The 18,016-nt window shown below is 43.5% G+C and overlaps 1 protein-coding gene across 4 annotated transcripts; it reads right to left on the reverse strand.

Annotated features, from left to right (window-relative positions):
- Positions 1-7: 7 nt before the first annotated feature.
- Positions 8-16,507, reverse strand: slka (STE20-like kinase a). Of its 4 annotated transcripts, XM_084021299.1 has the most exons (20): positions 15,913-16,507; positions 13,598-13,762; positions 12,265-12,313; positions 11,554-11,703; positions 10,725-10,797; positions 10,180-10,374; positions 9,864-9,945; positions 9,527-9,658; positions 8,183-9,415; positions 7,952-8,082; positions 7,400-7,523; positions 6,872-7,051; positions 4,980-5,072; positions 4,067-4,138; positions 2,977-3,106; positions 2,543-2,667; positions 2,250-2,444; positions 2,045-2,170; positions 1,847-1,960; positions 8-1,713 (listed from the first exon to the last, which is right to left on the reverse strand). In XM_084021299.1, the coding sequence occupies exons 1-20, from the start codon at positions 16,060-16,062 to the stop codon at positions 1,567-1,569; spliced, it is 3,666 nt and encodes a 1,221-aa protein (XP_083877425.1). In that variant the 5' UTR covers positions 16,063-16,507; the 3' UTR covers positions 8-1,566. The 4 variants fall into 4 exon arrangements, with proteins under 4 accessions (XP_083877425.1, XP_083877427.1, XP_083877426.1 ...); XM_084021301.1 differs by lacking the exon at positions 4,980-5,072; XM_084021300.1 differs by lacking the exon at positions 4,067-4,138.
- Between the last annotated feature and the right edge of the window lie 1,509 nt (positions 16,508-18,016).

An 18,016-nucleotide genomic window follows, 5' to 3' on the forward strand; every position in this document is an offset into this window, starting at 1 on the left:
GTTCAAATAAACAGACAATATTTTATTTACAACAAAAGACAATTTATAAAGACATTTTAAATACATTTGATCTGACATCAAAAGAATATTCAACGTGGAAGAAAAAACGACTCATTGAAATGCTGTAACTTAACAAAATAAAAAACATATTTGAAATCTATGGGGTGTATGAAGTATTTCAGTCTCCAAAGACCCCAATAAAAACCCAGCATTCACGACAAAACTCTAGTCAGCGTTAATGTCAGCAATCGGAAATGATGATGATATGCAGCGACAAAATAAACGCATGAATCTTGAAATCTCTTTTTGTGAACCATCAATACTTTTATCTCTCAAAATACAGCGAAGAACGTCGTCTCACACGTTGAACCTCATACAGTTACAGATACAGCATTTTACCTTTCACACTACACCGGTCTCGACGAGAGCCGAAAGCTCACAGAGAGGAGCCGTTACAGCATTGATATTTAGGAATACATGTTTACAAAACTAGATGTGATCATAAAATACTAAAGGGCATATTTTCAAAATAACAAACAGAAAAAAGTTCGACAATTCAGTCAGTTTGGAGTTTGAATAGGCTGGGGTGAGACAAAGGTGACTCACTGTCAAAAATACATCGACAGTTCTACTACTGCATATTTTTTTTCCTTTCGCTCATGTGGCAAAACAGTGCAAATAAACAGCTTTACATTCTTTTCGTTTTCATTTCAAGGTTATTTGTTCTTATATATTATATAGTATTTAATCAATCTGAAGGAAGTAACATGTCACCTCTGCGATTAACTAAGTGGGAGTACAGCACTGAAATGGTGTGCTAAAGCAATAGATATATTCTGTTTTTCTCAAGATTGTAAAACCCTCATGGCGAGCACAGTATCCGATTATATTTCATACGTAAGTACACACGTGTGACAAACCACCCGGCGCATCATTTCTAACACAGTACATTCCTTTTCATTTCAACTCACAGCCTTATGATCCCAACACGGTCTTTGACTCCGACTTTAGACTACACAGCCATAAGTATTACAACTACAGACTTTTTTTAACTCCTCACTACCTCTCCCCTTGAACCAGCAACACAAGATCTCAGAGTCAGTTTAATCTTGTGATTGTGGGTGGAAATATGAGATAAGAGAACAAGTTAAGTGCACATTCAGGGGACACTGTATTTTACTGTAAAACACAGGGAGGGGCCTTGATGCAGACAGAAAAGAGAACATAAGAGGCACTGGAGAGCATTCATACTGAAGCAGGCTGTGCTTACAACTATCAGATACAACATGATGAACCTTTTGCTACCAACTGCAGGCTTCTAAAATTTGAACATGCTCAAAAAAGTGCATATTATTATCATTGGACATTTCTCAACAAGCTGAGAAAAACGTTGATGGAGTGAGGGGAACGGTGTATAGGCACGTCATGCTCACTAACGGTGGGATCAAAAGCAGTGAAGACATGTTATCGGTAACGGTCGGAGAAATGATGTCGCTCCACCAGGACGTCAGTGAGCACAGCCAAGTTTGATCGGAGTCTGTTTGGTAGCACAGACGCAAAACAGGGCTATAAACCAGAGTTGTGCAGGTTTGGGATGGGGTAGAACTTCGATACTCGACTCTGGGTGGTCGGGTTAAGGCATTCGGATTCACCGCTCATCTTGAAGAAGACCTCCTGCTCCTGTAGCTTCCGCGTGAACTCCTCCTCTAAGGCCTGCAGGGGGCAGAAGACACACACACAACTGAGTCAACCACTGTGAGGATCATATCACAAACAAATCAGATGATTTACTGTAGATGGAGTCAGGAAACGATTAAGACAAACAATTAATGAATATTAAATATACCTTCTTCCTGGGTCTCAGCTTCTCTCTCCACTCCTTTATCTCTTGGCTGTGCTCCTCATCCAGCTCCTTCAGCTTTTGGGTCTCGTGTTCAATCAGAAGGTGGCATTTCTCGTTCTGAAAGAAAATGTGAGTTAATACATGCAGCTGTGTGTGTGTGTGTGTGTGTGTGTGTGTGTGTGTGTGTGTGTGTGGGCTCACCTGTAGTTCCTGCAGCTCCCTGATATTTGAGTCACACTGCAGTTGCAGATCCCTCATCTGGTTCTCATGTTTCTGGTGCTGATGGAGCCTCTCGTTCTTCTGCCTCTTGTCTTCCTGAGAAGCAAACTGGACCAGGCAGACAAAAATAAAAACCCAAACCCAAACAAAGCTATTAAGTGTGTAGACTTTTTCGCAGATTAGTCACCTGTTTTATCCGCTCTCTCTCCTGCTCGGGCGTGACCGTTGCGGTGGCGGTGATGCGGAGGCTCTTCTTATACATGGCCATTCGGGTTTTGGCGTCGCTGCGCTGAATCTTGGGCAGACGGACCCTCTCTTGAGTCTGTTTGTTCTTCATCTCCTCTATCAGCCGCTGGTTGTAGCGGTGCATCTGCTCCATCTCCTAGAAATCCATCACACACACAGGCACACAGTTTTTAGGTTCAGAAACATTATTTAAAACTGAGACATTAGCGAGCAGATTTCTCTCCCAGCTCTTACTTTCTCATGCCTCTTCAGTAGCTGGTGTCTCTGCAGGAAGTACTGGTCTTTCAGCTGCTGCTTCAGCTGCTGGTGCTTCTCCTGCAGGTGGCGCTCCTCCAACTCCCACATGGCCGCCTCTCGAGCTAAAACAAACAAACAAATCATACACGTGCACGCACAAAAACATCCCATGAGGCCACTTATATGTGAGTCGGCAAACGTGTACATGCATGTCAGCTGGTGACGAGTAGAGCGCCGATAACACAACAGACACCAAACACTGTCAGCCAAGCAGTAACATGCCTGCAGCTCAGTCAGTGTTTGGTGTCACCCTAGTCAAAACTGAAAAACAAAAGTGACTTTTCTTTCAACCTTTCAGGCTGCTTTCATGTCTGTCCAATAGAATAGCAACGTGGCCTAAGCATGGATTAATAACAAGCCTGACGATGTACCTCTCATTAGCTGCTGCTTGTGGTTCAAGCAGTCTCTCTCAATGGTGGTGATCTCCAGTTTATGCTGCTGTATGATTTTCTTTAAAGCTCCGTCCAGCTCTTGTTGCTGCTTTTGTAGGAACTCCTGCTCCTGAGGAGCCAGAGAGAAGAGGAGCAGTGAGAGGAGGCCGGGGGGGGGGGGGACAGCAGAGAGCAAGAGACAGAGAGAGAAAGCACAATAACACGACTCAAGTGTCAAAAACGGCCTGAAATGAAATGATGTAACCAAGCCATCCACTTCAAGTCCAGAACAACACAGAGCACTAAGATGTCACATCATCATCAACTGGATCGGCAGAGGAGACACTCAGATCATGGATGGCAATGATCCACAATGGAGGCGAAGAGAGAGAAAGAAAGAAGTTCAGTGAAGATTAAGATGCACCGTTTGAGGTGAGACAACATCGACACTGACGTTCTCGCGCCGTCTGGAGCTCAGCCTACATTATACACGACTCATTTTACACAACCGGACAGAATTAACTAGTCATTTAATTTTGTTTTTTTTAAAGGAAATTTAAAAATGTACATTTGCTGGTGGCAAATTGTCAGGTTACATACTGCGATTACTACACTAGGATTACATGTAACTGATCATATATGCACAGAATGCACTATAAAAAAAACGTATTGGGAATATTGTTATATTGCTGGCTTCAAATAAAATGACTTTTTACATCAGTCCTGTAACTGTCGGCAATGGCACGGATCCAGACGGAAGGGGCCTCAGTGACTACACCGCATCTGGGAGAGAGTGCCGTTCACTCCCAGTCTTTGTCGCGGCGTGATACAATAAAAACACCATATAAAAATACACGGACTAGATGTAGAACATTAGAGGGCTGGTGGAGGAAAACTACTGAGCAGGAGAGGAAGAGAGAAACCACTGCACAAACACAGTGACGACAACACTATAAAGAAACACAACGCCCATGCTTACATGTGTCGTTCTTAAAACTGAACCAGCACAGATTATCCTGTCTCTTCTCACATCTAAGTATGGGCCAGAGATGGAGAGAAACAGGGCGACGAAGGGGGGGGGGGAACTTACATCCTGCATCTGAGCGTTGAAGAGTGCGCATGAGGACAACTGAAAAGATTGTATCATAACCTGGGCCACTGCCTGTGGAGGAGAGCACACAGCGCACTCGTCCTGATCAGACAGCACACAGCAGGCTGAGGATGTCTCTCACACACACACACACACACACACACACCAGCAAACACACACACTGCATCTTCCCAACTTATGAGATTTCACCCTCTGGCAATATCGGTGAGTTTAATGCACACAGCGCAGCACAGTTCTGGATAAATGTTAGGAGAAAGTCAATTTGTTAGTTATTAATACTTTTCTCTTCTTCTCATGCTTGAAAAGCAGCACTTGAGTTTAATCCAGCAAAAAAAAAAAAAAAAAAAAAAGCACCTATGTTACCATGCCACTGGCTCAACTCTATGAGTGACCTTTCAAAGAAAAGCCGACCTTCGTTGACGTGTGACTCGTGTTCCATCATAAAAGATGCACAGATACGCGTTTGGAAATCGACTACAGTACAGATGTTTTGTGGAAACAAAAGCCGAGTCTGCGATCGCTCCCTCGTTAATTTATTCCATCATAAACACTCACCGGTACTCTATGGTTAAGTACTTAAAGTGAGAGTGGACACTTATGAATCATCATTTTTCCATCAACAGCTATCTCAGGAGAAAAGGTGAAGGACTGCTGTGTTAATTAATAGTAGCATACATGCTATGGATAACAGCATTTTGGTTCTGTTGTGGTTATGGTTGACAAATCAGTCCCACGATAAGGAGCAGACAGTCATTTTTGTATTTTTGTACATGTGGATACTTGTCTCACAGCAAGAATGAAGCGAGAGAGAGAGAGAGAGAGGGAGAGCGAGAGAGAGAGAGAGAGAGAGAGAGAGATCTTACTCTTTCTCAGACAGCAGGTGAAGGTTTACCTCTGCCGTCTTGAGGAGCGAGAGATCCTCCTTTACGCGTTTCATGAGCTCTTTTCTCATATGTTTGGGAGACTGTCCAACTTCCTGTTTGACCTACAGTGTATGTGCAGAAACTGGTTGATGCCGATTCTGAAAATCTGGCAAAGCTGGCCAACAGTAGAAGACATGCACGGCCCGCTTTGAGAGGAGAGATCCTGCACCCAGCCACCAACCGATTTAGAGTCAGCATGCTTGATTATGTCCCTTTGCACTAGTTGGTCATTCATTTAATGGCAGCAGGTCAGAACTGAGTCTGAGTCAAGACACGAGCGAGTCAAAGGAAATATCTGAATGGTACATGTCAGATGTTAGTCTGAAAATCAGCTCCCGGCATTACTTAGCATTCAATTAAGTCCCACAGCCTTCAAGGTAGTTGCTTTGCCTCCAGAAACTAAAAAGAAAAAGAGTAACTGAGTTGGAATCACAGACGACCATTGAAAAAAACTGGTTCAAACCATCATAGATAACACATACCTGGGGCTCCTGACTCACTTCAGTTTGCTTATCGACTAAATAAACGTGTGGCTGATGCAGTTTCCTTTGTCCTGCACTTTTTTATTTACATTCAAGAGGTTCTAAGACAGCACTGTGTTCATAGTCTCAGCCTTTAAAATGACTAACAGCCAATCTGATGACTAAACTAAACTGGCTAGGTCTGTGTGATGCAATCTGTGTGTGGGTACATAAAGGCCACAAACTGGGAAAATGACTCTCCCTGAGCACAGGTGGGCCGCAGGTTTGCTCAGTCTGTTTGCTGTAGAGCCTATTTACATATGACTGTGTTTATTATTACATTTGCAGGTGACACCACCATGGTTGGCCCGATGAATGATGACAACTAATACAGGAGAGATGCGAGAGAGCATTCCCTGTTGACTTTAGGAAAACTAGGCCCACCTCCGCTCCAGTACGACTTCCTTGAATACGTATATTAAAGGTGATTCCATATCAGTTACTCCGACGGAAGGCTTCTATCATTAACCCAACACCACGGAAAAAAACTTCCAAAATCGGCCATTCCATGACCAGAGCCACCGCACACACTCATACAAAAGACATGGTTAGTTAAATACACAATAACAGTACATTTTGAATGAAGAGCACAGCATTGCAAATAACAAAAACAGAAGTTTAACAAATGTGCATTTTTACCAGTAGCTTGTTTTTTTTTGCAGCTAAACAACCACAACAAAGTACATCGCTGAGAAGTAAACACTTAAAGCCAACGTCTAATTATATATTGAAGTGGCAGGAAATTACAAGCAGGACAACCACCTGCTCGTAATTTCATAAATACACAATGGATGCCAATTGGTGCTCTTGCAATAAAAAAAGCTGCATAAAGCAAAACACAAAAGCTGCAAGCACGCCCAGAACAACCAATGACATTTAAGGCTGCCAAGCAGCGATAGAGGCAGATAAGAATAGTAAAAACAGATATTTATATATTTATAAGCCCAGCACACCATCATGTTTAACTTTTATTAAATAGTTAATTAACTATTTCTCTAAAAATAACAAACAGATTCCACAGCAAAGCACTGCTTAGGGAGGCAAAGAGAAGCCTCAGGGCAGCTGAATAATGGACAAAACAACATGGAGCGAGCAGCATCTAAGAGAACGGCAGCACATTCAATCTTTTTGCTATCATTTGCACACAACATAAGGCACCCGACTACCATAGGATAAACAAGACACAGCCAAGTACGCCACCAGATAAGTTAAACACGTGCACCATTACACACCTTGCATCTATGACAAGCAAATGCTTCCAACCCAAAGCTGTGCCAGCTAGGAGCTAATCGGCTCGGCGGAAGGCACTTCCACGCAGAACCAGCCATGCATCACCGTACCTCTTTCTTCCGGTTCTTCAGCATGTTTTGGAACTTTGAGAGCTCCTTGTCCTGATCCGCCTTGATGCGTTTGGCTTCGTCTCGGAGCCGGCTGGTGTGATCCTGTTCCAGTCGCTCGATGGTCTGCTTCTGCTTCTTCTCAAGGTTCTCCACTTCTTGGTCATATTGACGCTTCTTAGCCTGCATGGACGGAATCAGCAGAAACTGGCATCAGAAGTGTGATCCAAGTTTAATATACATCAAGAGCACAGGCCTTTATTATGGGACAAGTATCTGTAAATGACATATGTATGGTGTCACCACCAAAGTTTCTGATATTGTGACCATAACGGACTAAAGAGCATTTGCACTTCACAGTAGAGGTGCTAAATGCTACAGCAACTGATAGACGGACTAGTGTTGGCTACGCCCTTCATGCAAGTCCCTCAGTCAGCTTTCAATCTACTCTGAGATGAAGCAGCTTGTTACCTAGGAGCCAAATATAAAAAAAACATGCAACACGACTGTGGTAATAAGAGAGTGACTCACAGTAGTTTCCTGTTCAAAGCGGCGGTAGATCTGCTCTCTCTGCTGCTGCAGCTTGTTGCTCAGCTGCTGCTGGGCCCTCTGCTCCTCTTTCTGCAGGAGGCGCAGCTCTCTCAACTCCTGCCGCCTAAGGAAACCACATCGACAGTGTAGTCAGGGGGCCAACATACTTGCTAGTCACAAATTTAACAGTTTGTCACTGATACAGATACAAAACCTTTCATTTTTCCATTTCTCAGATAGGATTTAATGCTTTGTTGTCTATATATTTTTAATCGGTCTTGCATGAATATTTACATATACATGCTAACTGTGTATTACTGATAAAAAGGTCATGAACCCGACAGCAAAAAGTCAGACAGCACTTGTGTAAACAGTCAGGGCAGCATGTCTCGTGTCTTTAAAAGGCAACATGGGAGAAGACAGTAACATAGATAACTCATCTGGCATGTGTAAAACTGTGGGAGTTGTGAAATGAACAAGAGCTATATAAGGCAGACATGTAAAAAGGCCGTGTCACATACGGTACGTTAAGCAGGGTGGATAAACACGTACCTCAGGAACCTCAACTCTTCACTCTTGGTGTCGTTGTCCGTCACGATCTTTGATGTCGTCACGCTGACCTCCACACCATCGACCATAAACTTACGGGTCTTTTTCAGAGTCTTCTTCTGACGTCTTGACTCCTGAAAACGAAACAGGGAGTGTTTGGGGGGCTCAAGTTAAAAAATAAATACAGTGATAATTTAAAAACTGAGGTTGTAAGTGAGGTACAGATTCTATTACCTGCATGGACACTGAGCCCCCTTCTTTACTCTTTGACAGGAAGCTGGAGATGGACAGATTGAGGTCAAGGCTGTTGCTGTCAGCAGCAGAGCTGCTCCCAGAGTCACAGTCCTTCTCCAAATCTGGTTTGATCACCGCAGGGCTTCCGTGCTCCATCTTGCTTTCTGAATCGGTTTCACTGTCTGGGACGGAGACGTCGTCTTGGGAGGTAGCTTTCTCCTCGTCTTCCTTCACGGAGACGTTGTTACACGGGACCACTTGTTCTGAATCCTCAGAGGTGTCTTTGGCTTCCTCACTGACTCCATTTGTGGATTCAGTCGGGGCCCGTTCCTCCACATCAACCTCCCCCTTGGTCGGGATCTCTTGCTCCAGCTGCTCTGCCTCCTCATTGGCCTCATCCTTAGGCTTTTCCTCTGGCTGACCCACTATGGCCTCCTTCTCCGATAGAACCTCAGCGGAGGACTCATCCACGCTCAACTTTGTGTCCGTTTCTCCATTTCTATTCGTGTCCACTACATTTGATTCTACATTATGCAGGTCTATATTTATGCATGTTCCATTCGCTGTGTCTTCTAGTTTGTCCTCTGTCACTTGATGCTGAGACGTCTCATCTGGCCCTTTGCTTTCTTCTTCTGCCTGAGCCACTTCTCCTGATATGGAGTCTGGCTCTTCAGCTTGCTCTTGTGATTCTCTGGATTCTTCTGTACCAGTTTCTTCTTCTTCTTCTTCTTCTTCTTTCACCTCCTTGGGCTCTTGTTCTTCTTCTATAACTTGGGTAGGTTCATCCTCTGATTTCTCTCCTGGTGTCTCCTTCTGCTCCTCCGCTGTTTCTGCACCATCTGTTACAAGTTCCTGGGTATCTGCTGTATTTACAGGTTCTTCTGGCTGCGATACCACAGGCTCAGCTGGCGACTCCTCCGCTTGAACATCTTCTGGTCTAGGAGGCTGTGTAGGATCTTGGGAGATTAAGTCCTTAGCTGGTTCTATTAGCCCAGAGGCCAGGTCTTCATTACTGGCATCAGACACCTCTTTGAGTTTCTCCTCCTCAGTCTTGTCTACCTCACTTGTTCCAAGCCCTTCATCGGAGAGCTTATCACTGGTCCGGTCCTCAGCAGGCTCGGCCTCCGTCTTTTCTGTCACAGATTCCAGCGTGGAGGAGGTTGGTGGGACTTTGTCCTCCTCTGAGCTGGCCACGCTGACATCTGACGGTGCTCGCTTGTGACCAGGAGCCGCCTGAACCAACAAAATATGTCTTATGTGAAACTATCACCAGCTCATACATATGTTTTTAAAATAATTTGTTGAGTACCATTATGCTTCTTATATATCAATAAAGCTACATACCGAAGGTGTTTCGGGGTCTTCCTCCTCCTCCTCCTCTTTGCTATCCTCAAGCTCCTCTGTGACCTCAGCTTTGGCCTCGGCTATGAGCTCCCTGAGTGGTTTGCTATCCATTACACTGGTGACAAATGGATGCTACGTAGATGGACAGGGACACAAGAATAGACAATATACTTTATCCTTCAGAAACTGTCGAGCGGAATTAAACATCAGAACAAATAGCAAAAAAGTAAATGACACATTTAGGTGGGTATGCGTTCTTTGGGTTCTGCTGTAGGCTGAGAAGATGGTTTGATGAGTAACGTGAGGTAGCAGAAGGGAGTGAGTGACGTCGGCTCACCTGTAGAAGCTGTAGTGTGCCCCACCTATTGTCCACATTCTTATCAAGCGCTTTCCGCAGAAAGTCGTTAAATTCTGATGACCTTTCAAGAATAAACAACACAGAATCAATTTGTTGGCCACAGAACAGAGCAAATGTCCCTGGGTCCTGCTTTGCAAAATATAATTTATTAATACCATTCCTCTGCCTGTGGCCATTCACTTAAGCATTAACAATTCACTAAGCTTTCACACATTAGACAGTCAACAAATCCTTATCTCCAACCCGGAAACATTCCAGTGCCACCTCTCCAGTTATCACCATGCTCCATTCTCACCAGCGCGAGGGATGCATGAGTGTGGGCGGCTCGGACTTGGCTATTTTCAGCAGCACCCTCATGGGATTCATCTCGTGGTTAGGTGGCTCAACCTGCGCCAGCTCTATAAGGGTTACCCCGAGGGACCAGATGTCGGCCTTGTAGTCGTACGGGCGGTCCTTGGAAGTTTCACACATCACCACCTCTGGGGCCATCCTGCAAAAATTGAATCAGCGGGTTTGTAATTAGCATGAGGCTAATTTCGGACTGCGAGTGAATGTGCTTTTTCATTTTTTATCCCTGGGGTCCCTTTTCCAAGGTTAAAAAGACAATAAGAATACGTGCATTTTGGTCTGGAACTTAAAAGATAGGAAGCCAATTCAGTATTAAAAGCTGAGGTCATCCGACTGTGCATCTAAACTGCTGAATGAGGCCTTTTCCGTTTCCACATTCCAATACAGCTTTTGTGCCACCGCATAGAAAATGTGTAGCTGTGAGACACGCTTGGACAGTTATCAGATGGAGAGGGGTAAATGCCCTCTTGTATACAAGGCTGCATGACTCACCAATACGGAGTGCCGATGAAAGAATCTCTTCTCTGTAATGTCTTGGTATTTTTAGCAGACACCCCAAAGTCAGCTGAAAGTACAAACAAATCATGATCAATTTCAAAGGGTATAAAGTGGGCAGAAAGGCCTCAATCTCCCATTCTTATCATCACTCCCCGCAGTTCTGTTGCCTGTGGAATTAATTCAGCCCGCTCCCTCTTTTCCTTACATCACTTACAGTACGCACACATTAGAGGGAAAGAGAGATCCATCATTAAGAGCGTGGTGACTGCTTTATAATTATTGTTTGCCGGGCCCTGCCGTGACCCCTCTGCCTACATGAACATGAATCATCGGGGAGCCAGCAGTTATGGACATGAGCAGCGACGTGAAGACTTTTTACTTCTGGAATGTTATGTAACATAAGTTCAATGTATCACCAACTCCAGCACATGAGTGGTGTATAAAAGTCCTCTCTCCTTTGGGGCTACAGGGAAAATGTGACGTCACTTTGTTTTGCAACTATTTTTTAACTTGACTCCAAACGAATGACTCATTCCAGTTTTATTGTATGTAAACAGAGACATGCGCACCACTATCCCCAAAGCCACTGCACTGGTGGTAAAGGGATCCACAATTGACATTTAAGTCTATTAGTGTTGGCCCTGCAGAAAGGTTCAGGAAAGCCACCAAAGCACATCGGAGTCAGAAATCAAATCAAAAATAAATCAGCTATTGTTATGTGGAGTATCCCCAAGTGGGTAAGTTAATGTATATTTAGCTGGAACATGAGTGTACAATCCTTCACATTTCTTATGATGAATGAAGCAGCAGATTTCCTTTTTACCCAGTTTCACTTCTCCATCCAAGGAGAGGAGAATGTTCCCGGCTTTCAAATCTCTGTGGATGACTTTGTTCTCGTGGAGGTAAGACAGGGCCTCCAAGGTCTGGCGACACACCACGCGGATCTGGGGTTCGGTCAGAGGCCTCTCAAGTTCTGTTTTTAAACAAGCACATCATTCGTTCAGTAGTGAGTATATGGTTATTGTGGTTTTTGTAATCAACTTTTACAAACACAGACTGGCCATTTTGGATGTACGAACATCACACATGAACGCCTGATGGTATCCAATAGCAACTGGAAGGCAAAACTCCACCCTGATACCAGCCAACATGTATGACTGGACAAATCTGGTGGAAGGAATTTGTTCTATGTGAGTCAGACCACAAGGCATCTACATGAAGCGAATTAATTGGTATTGTCTTTGTAATTTGCATATAGGACAAAGAGGTGAGGTGTTTCTTCAAGCTTTAAAATAAGGGGGGAGAAACTGCAGGCATTAGAAGTGACTAACCACTCCTTGAAATCGGAGCTACAATAATTACACAGTTGGAAAGACCTCTCCAACTGGGGAGAGAGAAAAAAATCCCACAGAGGAGGTTTCTGGATGGAATAAAAAAAATAAAAAAAAACAGTTGGCACTTGATGATGGAGCAAAGAAAAAGCTCCAAAAGTTCATCGTATTTTTCTGTCGCTTGCAATGAATGAGGGACTTACCCAGCATGATGGCATCCACGGCACCACCGGCACAGAACTCAATCAGAATCTGAAAGCAAAACAATGCGTTATATTTCCCCTCATAGCACAGCATTCCTATAATGGAGGCACGTATGCTATCTAAACCAGGTAAACAACATGACCTTTATCGAAAAGACATCAGAACCCCTCTTCTATGTTATTGATTACGCTGTGAGACATTACAAATAGCGTGATCAGACACTAAACAGCCATAGTGAGGATCCTCTATTGAGGCAGCTTTTCTTTTCCACTCTATGAAGCCACAGTGCATAATAAATAACACTAATACAGTTATAGACATGTAAATCTGACCAGCTCCTGACATTAGCTGTAATAGCAGACCACCACATCATATATATTGGCATTTCCCCAGTTAGCTGACAGCTCAGAGTATCAGATGATAGACAAAAATCAATCAAAGCTACAACCGAGTGCTGCCTTCTATTCACGGACTCAAACAAAGAGGAGGTTCCTGTTCTGCATCTTTTGATGGTTCCACGGGAATCTCACTTGTAGTTTACAATAATTCATACAGCTGTTGATCTTGATATCAGGTTCAAATGGAACATCATTCATGCATATATCAATCCTCTCTTCTTTTTTTTTTTTATAAATAGCTAACTTAACACCCAACAAGTGCAAAGCAGACACGGTTGTATATTCATCATGCTGCTTAAAACAGGGGCTGGAGGGACAAACTGCATGCAGCTCTGAATTATTCAGGCACTTTCTCCAGCCACCAAAACCACTCCATTATCTTCCCATAGATGTGGCCAGTCCACAAGGGACAGTCACATGACACCACCTGCCAGGACCTAATTGCTCTGGGGCCTCTTAACGCACACAGAACGAGATCTACTGGCCGTGTTTTAAAACGACACTGTGACGCAACTCTCACAGTAACAAAGGGTGATAAGGAAGTAGACGCAGGACTTATTTTTACACGTTTGTCTCTATAAAGAAACAATATTCACTGCTATTGATGTTTGGGGAGAATGCCTGTGACTTAAAGCTGGAAGATTATGACTTATGACCTCAGGGAGGTCACAAGACAGTCTTGCTGTTGAACATGCAGTCCTAGCATCGTGCTAGCCACCGACTGTGTCACATGATCGGATTTAAACTCTTCAAATGTTGGCAATAGGAAAAAATGCACTGCTATTATCCCTTAATCTAATTATATTGTAGCTTGTGATGAATTTGTGTGTCTCCATGCGTGACTGGTTAACTGTCTCTGTGTCGTCTTAGCTTCAAATCAACAGCTATACACAAGAGAAAAAAACAGGCCTCTCAGACAGGCATGCTCACTTACCCAGAGTTTGCCTTCAAAATAGAAGGCATCCAGCAGTTTGACGATGTGATGGTGGTCGCAGGAGGCCAGAATTTCAATCTCCACCATGTAATCCTCCAATTCATCCTCCGTCTTTGTGTCAATAACCTTGGCAGCAGCAAGGGTCCCATTCTGCCTGTTCTGAGCCTGAAAGCAACATTGACAACAAAGGGTTGTTGCAATTGAGAATGCTGTTCAATACATGGTTTCTGATTATTCTGGCTGCACTACAGAACATTCAGCTTGGCATACTTAGCCGGGGCAGTGTTGTCAAGGGTTATTGTGGAAGGACATCCATCAACGTTAACAATTTCATTCAAGACAAAAGCTTTTACAGCAATAAACACTGCAGCATTTTATGGCTGGTGTCACACTTTGAGGTTTCACTTCTCTATAAAAACATTTCATCAAGACTTTATAATAGCATTTTGTTACATACTGAAAAGAAATATGTAGGAGGAAAAAAAAAAAGCTGAATAATTGAGATCAAAATATTGACATTACGCCCCATCATCTTCTAAACGACAAAAGCTGATCTTGTGAAGCTGTTTCACTTCCTCGTCTTCATTTCGTACCCTCCTTTCTGTCCCATCACTTTGATAAACCTACTGTAAGGTTACATGTGAAATCACAGTGGAAGTTACTAATCTCAAATGAATCTATGATGAAATAGATTTTGTAGGGTAATTGTTTATGCGTGTCTACATGTTGCAAAATCTTAATTCACACTGCAGTGAGAGAAGAGAGAATAATACTAAAATTCACCCCTCACCCCCTCAAACAAGTAGCAGAGAGGTTATTTTAGGCTTTAATGTTTATGGATACAGACACAATCTTGGGGAGTTAAGGAAAAAGAAAAGGGTGGGAGTGTTAGGAGCGACTGCTGCAGAGTGTGTCACACAGTTCTGACCTGACACACAGCATGTCTGTTTCCCTTTGTGCTGGCCAACGCCTGTCTAGCCCAGGATATCACTAATAAATATGCATATACATATCTGACTATGTGGAAGGACGAGCTGTGCCAACAGAATAATGAGAGTAATTTGTCCATACAAATGGCATGCCTTGTCAGCAATTAGATGCACAATTGAACCTATACTTATGTGCTGATGTGTATACAATTTCGACACTCCTCTTGCTCGTGCTCTTTAAAAGAGCTGATTCACACATGCCTGGCTATATTCGTCACCCCGCCCAAATGAGGCAGCCATCAAACGCATGTGAAATAACTGGTAAAATAACAGTCTACGTGTTGTGCAATGGGACCTGATGAAGGCAAGTCCTCTGTCTGTGTGTGGGGAGTGAACAGGGAGACAATACATTGCGAGGTGCACATTTGTTATAGCAACATGTGTCCGAGGAGGCATACTGGCTTTCATCACAGTTTCGTGAATCGGCTGATAATACTTGCAAATGGAGGGAGGATGGGAGGAAAAAAAAAAAAAGAAAATGCACAAAAGAAAAACAGCATTTAACCACCGTACAAAGACAGGTGTGCAAGCGGAGCTGAATTTCTCACGCTGTTGACATTCACCCCCCACACACACAGATAACCTGGAGAGGTACGTCAGCAGAGATAACAGGTGCTGCTTGCTGTACAAGCCAACACAGCAAACTACAGCCTTTAGAAATAACCCCAGGAGGAAACAAGCCCTCTCTGGCACGACAAGCTTTGTTTTTTTGGGTGGGGGGCATTTCATTACACAGCACTTCACTGCACTGGCATTGCAGCAGGTATTTGTGTCCGCCTCATGTATAATGCAAAGTGTGTGTTGGTGAAACAAATAGACCAACAACAACTGTTAACCCACTGCACATGTGCACCTGTCATAGTGTAAATGCACATCTGACTTCGCTGCTCTCAGGATAACTTTACCGTTATTGTTTATCCGTGTGACCCCCTCGGAGCAGAGCAACTCAATGACACGGCAAAGTCATAGTATTTGCAACTTGACAAATCAACAGGGCCTGCCTTGAAACCTCCAGAATACAGCGGACGTAGGAGATGAGCTCTAGCCGTCACAGTGCCTTCATTTACATCTCCTCAACAAACACATTTAGTAGGCAATACAAGTATGCTAACGGTATATTTGACTATACGAGTGAGACGTCACTGCACTTGACACACAACACGTCCATTACTCGGGCTGTACTGGCCTAGAGGAGGCTGCCGGTACAAGAACTGTGCTGTCATTTATAACGTTCTTATGACAGGCAACACAGGGGAAGCGAGTGTTTTTCTTAAATAAACGGGCTAGAACGCCCCAAGGCGGATGTAACACATGAGCTAAATTTACCTTGTATACTTTCCCAAACGCTCCGTCTCCCAGCTCCCCGATGATATCCCATAGGTCCTCCGGGTTAACGTCTCTATGCACATGCTCGTACTGCTTCTTCTTCTTATCGGGCCCCAACTTGAATATCTTCCGAAAATTGAAGAAAGACATCTTTTTTTTGTTCGTGCGCGAACTACGTCGCTGCGAGGATGCGGTCTCTTCGGTTGTTTCCGCCCAAGAACGTATAGCGGTTCCACCGCTGTTGATGGAGCTCAAATGTCTATCTAAATCACAGCATGCGGGGGATCAAACCCTATTGTGGCCATTCGGCTGTGATAATGCCAATTATAACTTCCCCCCGACGGCTGTTATTCATAATCACATCGCAGCTAGCAGTGTTCACGGGACGCTGGTCGAGGTGATACAGAGAAGAGTTCGCCGTTACGCACAGGCGAGGATTTTTCGTCTTCAAAACAATGAAATCCTAATTAAACAGCAAATATCGACCATATATCACCATGATCCACGCGATGTGTCCATCGTTTAACGTTAGCGACTATAAAAACGGAGCTTCGAGAGACCTCATGCTTCGGTTGGCTGACCACACATAAGTTAGCGGACCAGTATCAAGCTAGCTAACGTGACGTCACTTACATTTCCGTTAAAATAAAGGTTAACAAAAATAAGAAACCGTTACTAGCGAACAGTGGTGAGACACTTAAACGTTGGCAAATAGGAAATTAAGGATACGTCCAACTACTAGAAACAGACAATGTGACATTAGCTGTCCTCATGATATTGATAGTTTTGTTGTTTGAGTGGTAACGTTAACAGTTAGGCATTTTGGCAGTCATTTTAAAGGCAAGGTTAACGCTATCGCTATCGTTACTGTTATCTGTTTCGCTGTTTCCCCAGTGAGTAACGTTAACGTCATCAAGTGTAAATGTGTTTTGCTAGGTCGTTTTATATCGTTACGACGCAAGGGACCCGATAAATGCTTTTACTTCGGAGGCTAAACGTGGCTATTTCCGCCGTCAGTTGGTCCGTCAGTAGTTAGCTTGACGCGGTTAGTTAGCCGTATCTGTTTCCTGAATCTCCTCGGCAGGACGTGCTGCTTAACGGCTCAGCCCCTCAGCTCTACCACGGCGCATGCTACTTGTGTTCCTGTCGTCATGAAGAGGAGGAAGAAAAAACGGTAGAAGTTGTTGTGTTCAGGCCAGGCCCACATTATGTTATAAGGAGTCAGGTGATGTGGGCTAACTGATCAGTTCAGCTAATTCTCGGAAGCTAGGACTGTGTCGAGCTATTAAAACCCACAGGTTTAGTTACAGATAATGCATTGCCTTGTGATTTACTTGTGTTGGCCTAAACTAAAACTGCATCTGGGTCGCCACTATAATAGGCCACTATAATTCCTACCGCTCTTTACATTTCACTGTTATAACATACGGCATCATTGTAAAATACACGTATCCATACAATGTAAATACAAATGTCTACACATATGTCAAACAAAACAAATTGTGAAAAGATATATATATACTGAACTTAGACTGGATAATTATGTACACTAGCACATGTAAAGATTGTATACAGTGTGGATTGATTATAATATTGAGAGATTATATTACCATATGATATGTAGTATCACATGAAAGGGAATACAAGTAAAAGTAGTATGTTATGCTGTTGGATTTGTAGTTGAATTGTAAGAAATAAGCATTTAGTGTTATAGCTGGTCAAGTTGACGCTTGTTAAAAGTACCATTGCAGTACAGAATCTTGACACTACTGTCAAATAAATGTAGCCCAGTGGAGACATATCACATATTTTCCTTTTGTAATTTACTGGAGTACAATTCTGAAAAGACACAAAATACTCAAACAATAATACTGAGAACTGTACTGAAGTACCGTACTTGAGTAAATGTACTTTGCCCCCCAAGTCTGCAGAGTGCAAATAATAATCAAAAGCAGCATCCCTTTATTAAGAAGGGGAGATCTTTTTGTGTTATATAGTGCCCTCGTGTGGGGAAATGAAGTAAACGTTCGTGCTCATCGTGGATGTATGCTCAAGTGTCCACTTGGAGGGAGCAGTCATATGCCGAGTTTAAGAAGGCAGTGTG

This window comes from Eutrigla gurnardus, assembly GCF_963514095.1.
Source record: "Eutrigla gurnardus genome assembly, chromosome: 11".
Taxonomy (NCBI): Eukaryota; Metazoa; Chordata; class Actinopteri; order Perciformes; family Triglidae; genus Eutrigla; species Eutrigla gurnardus.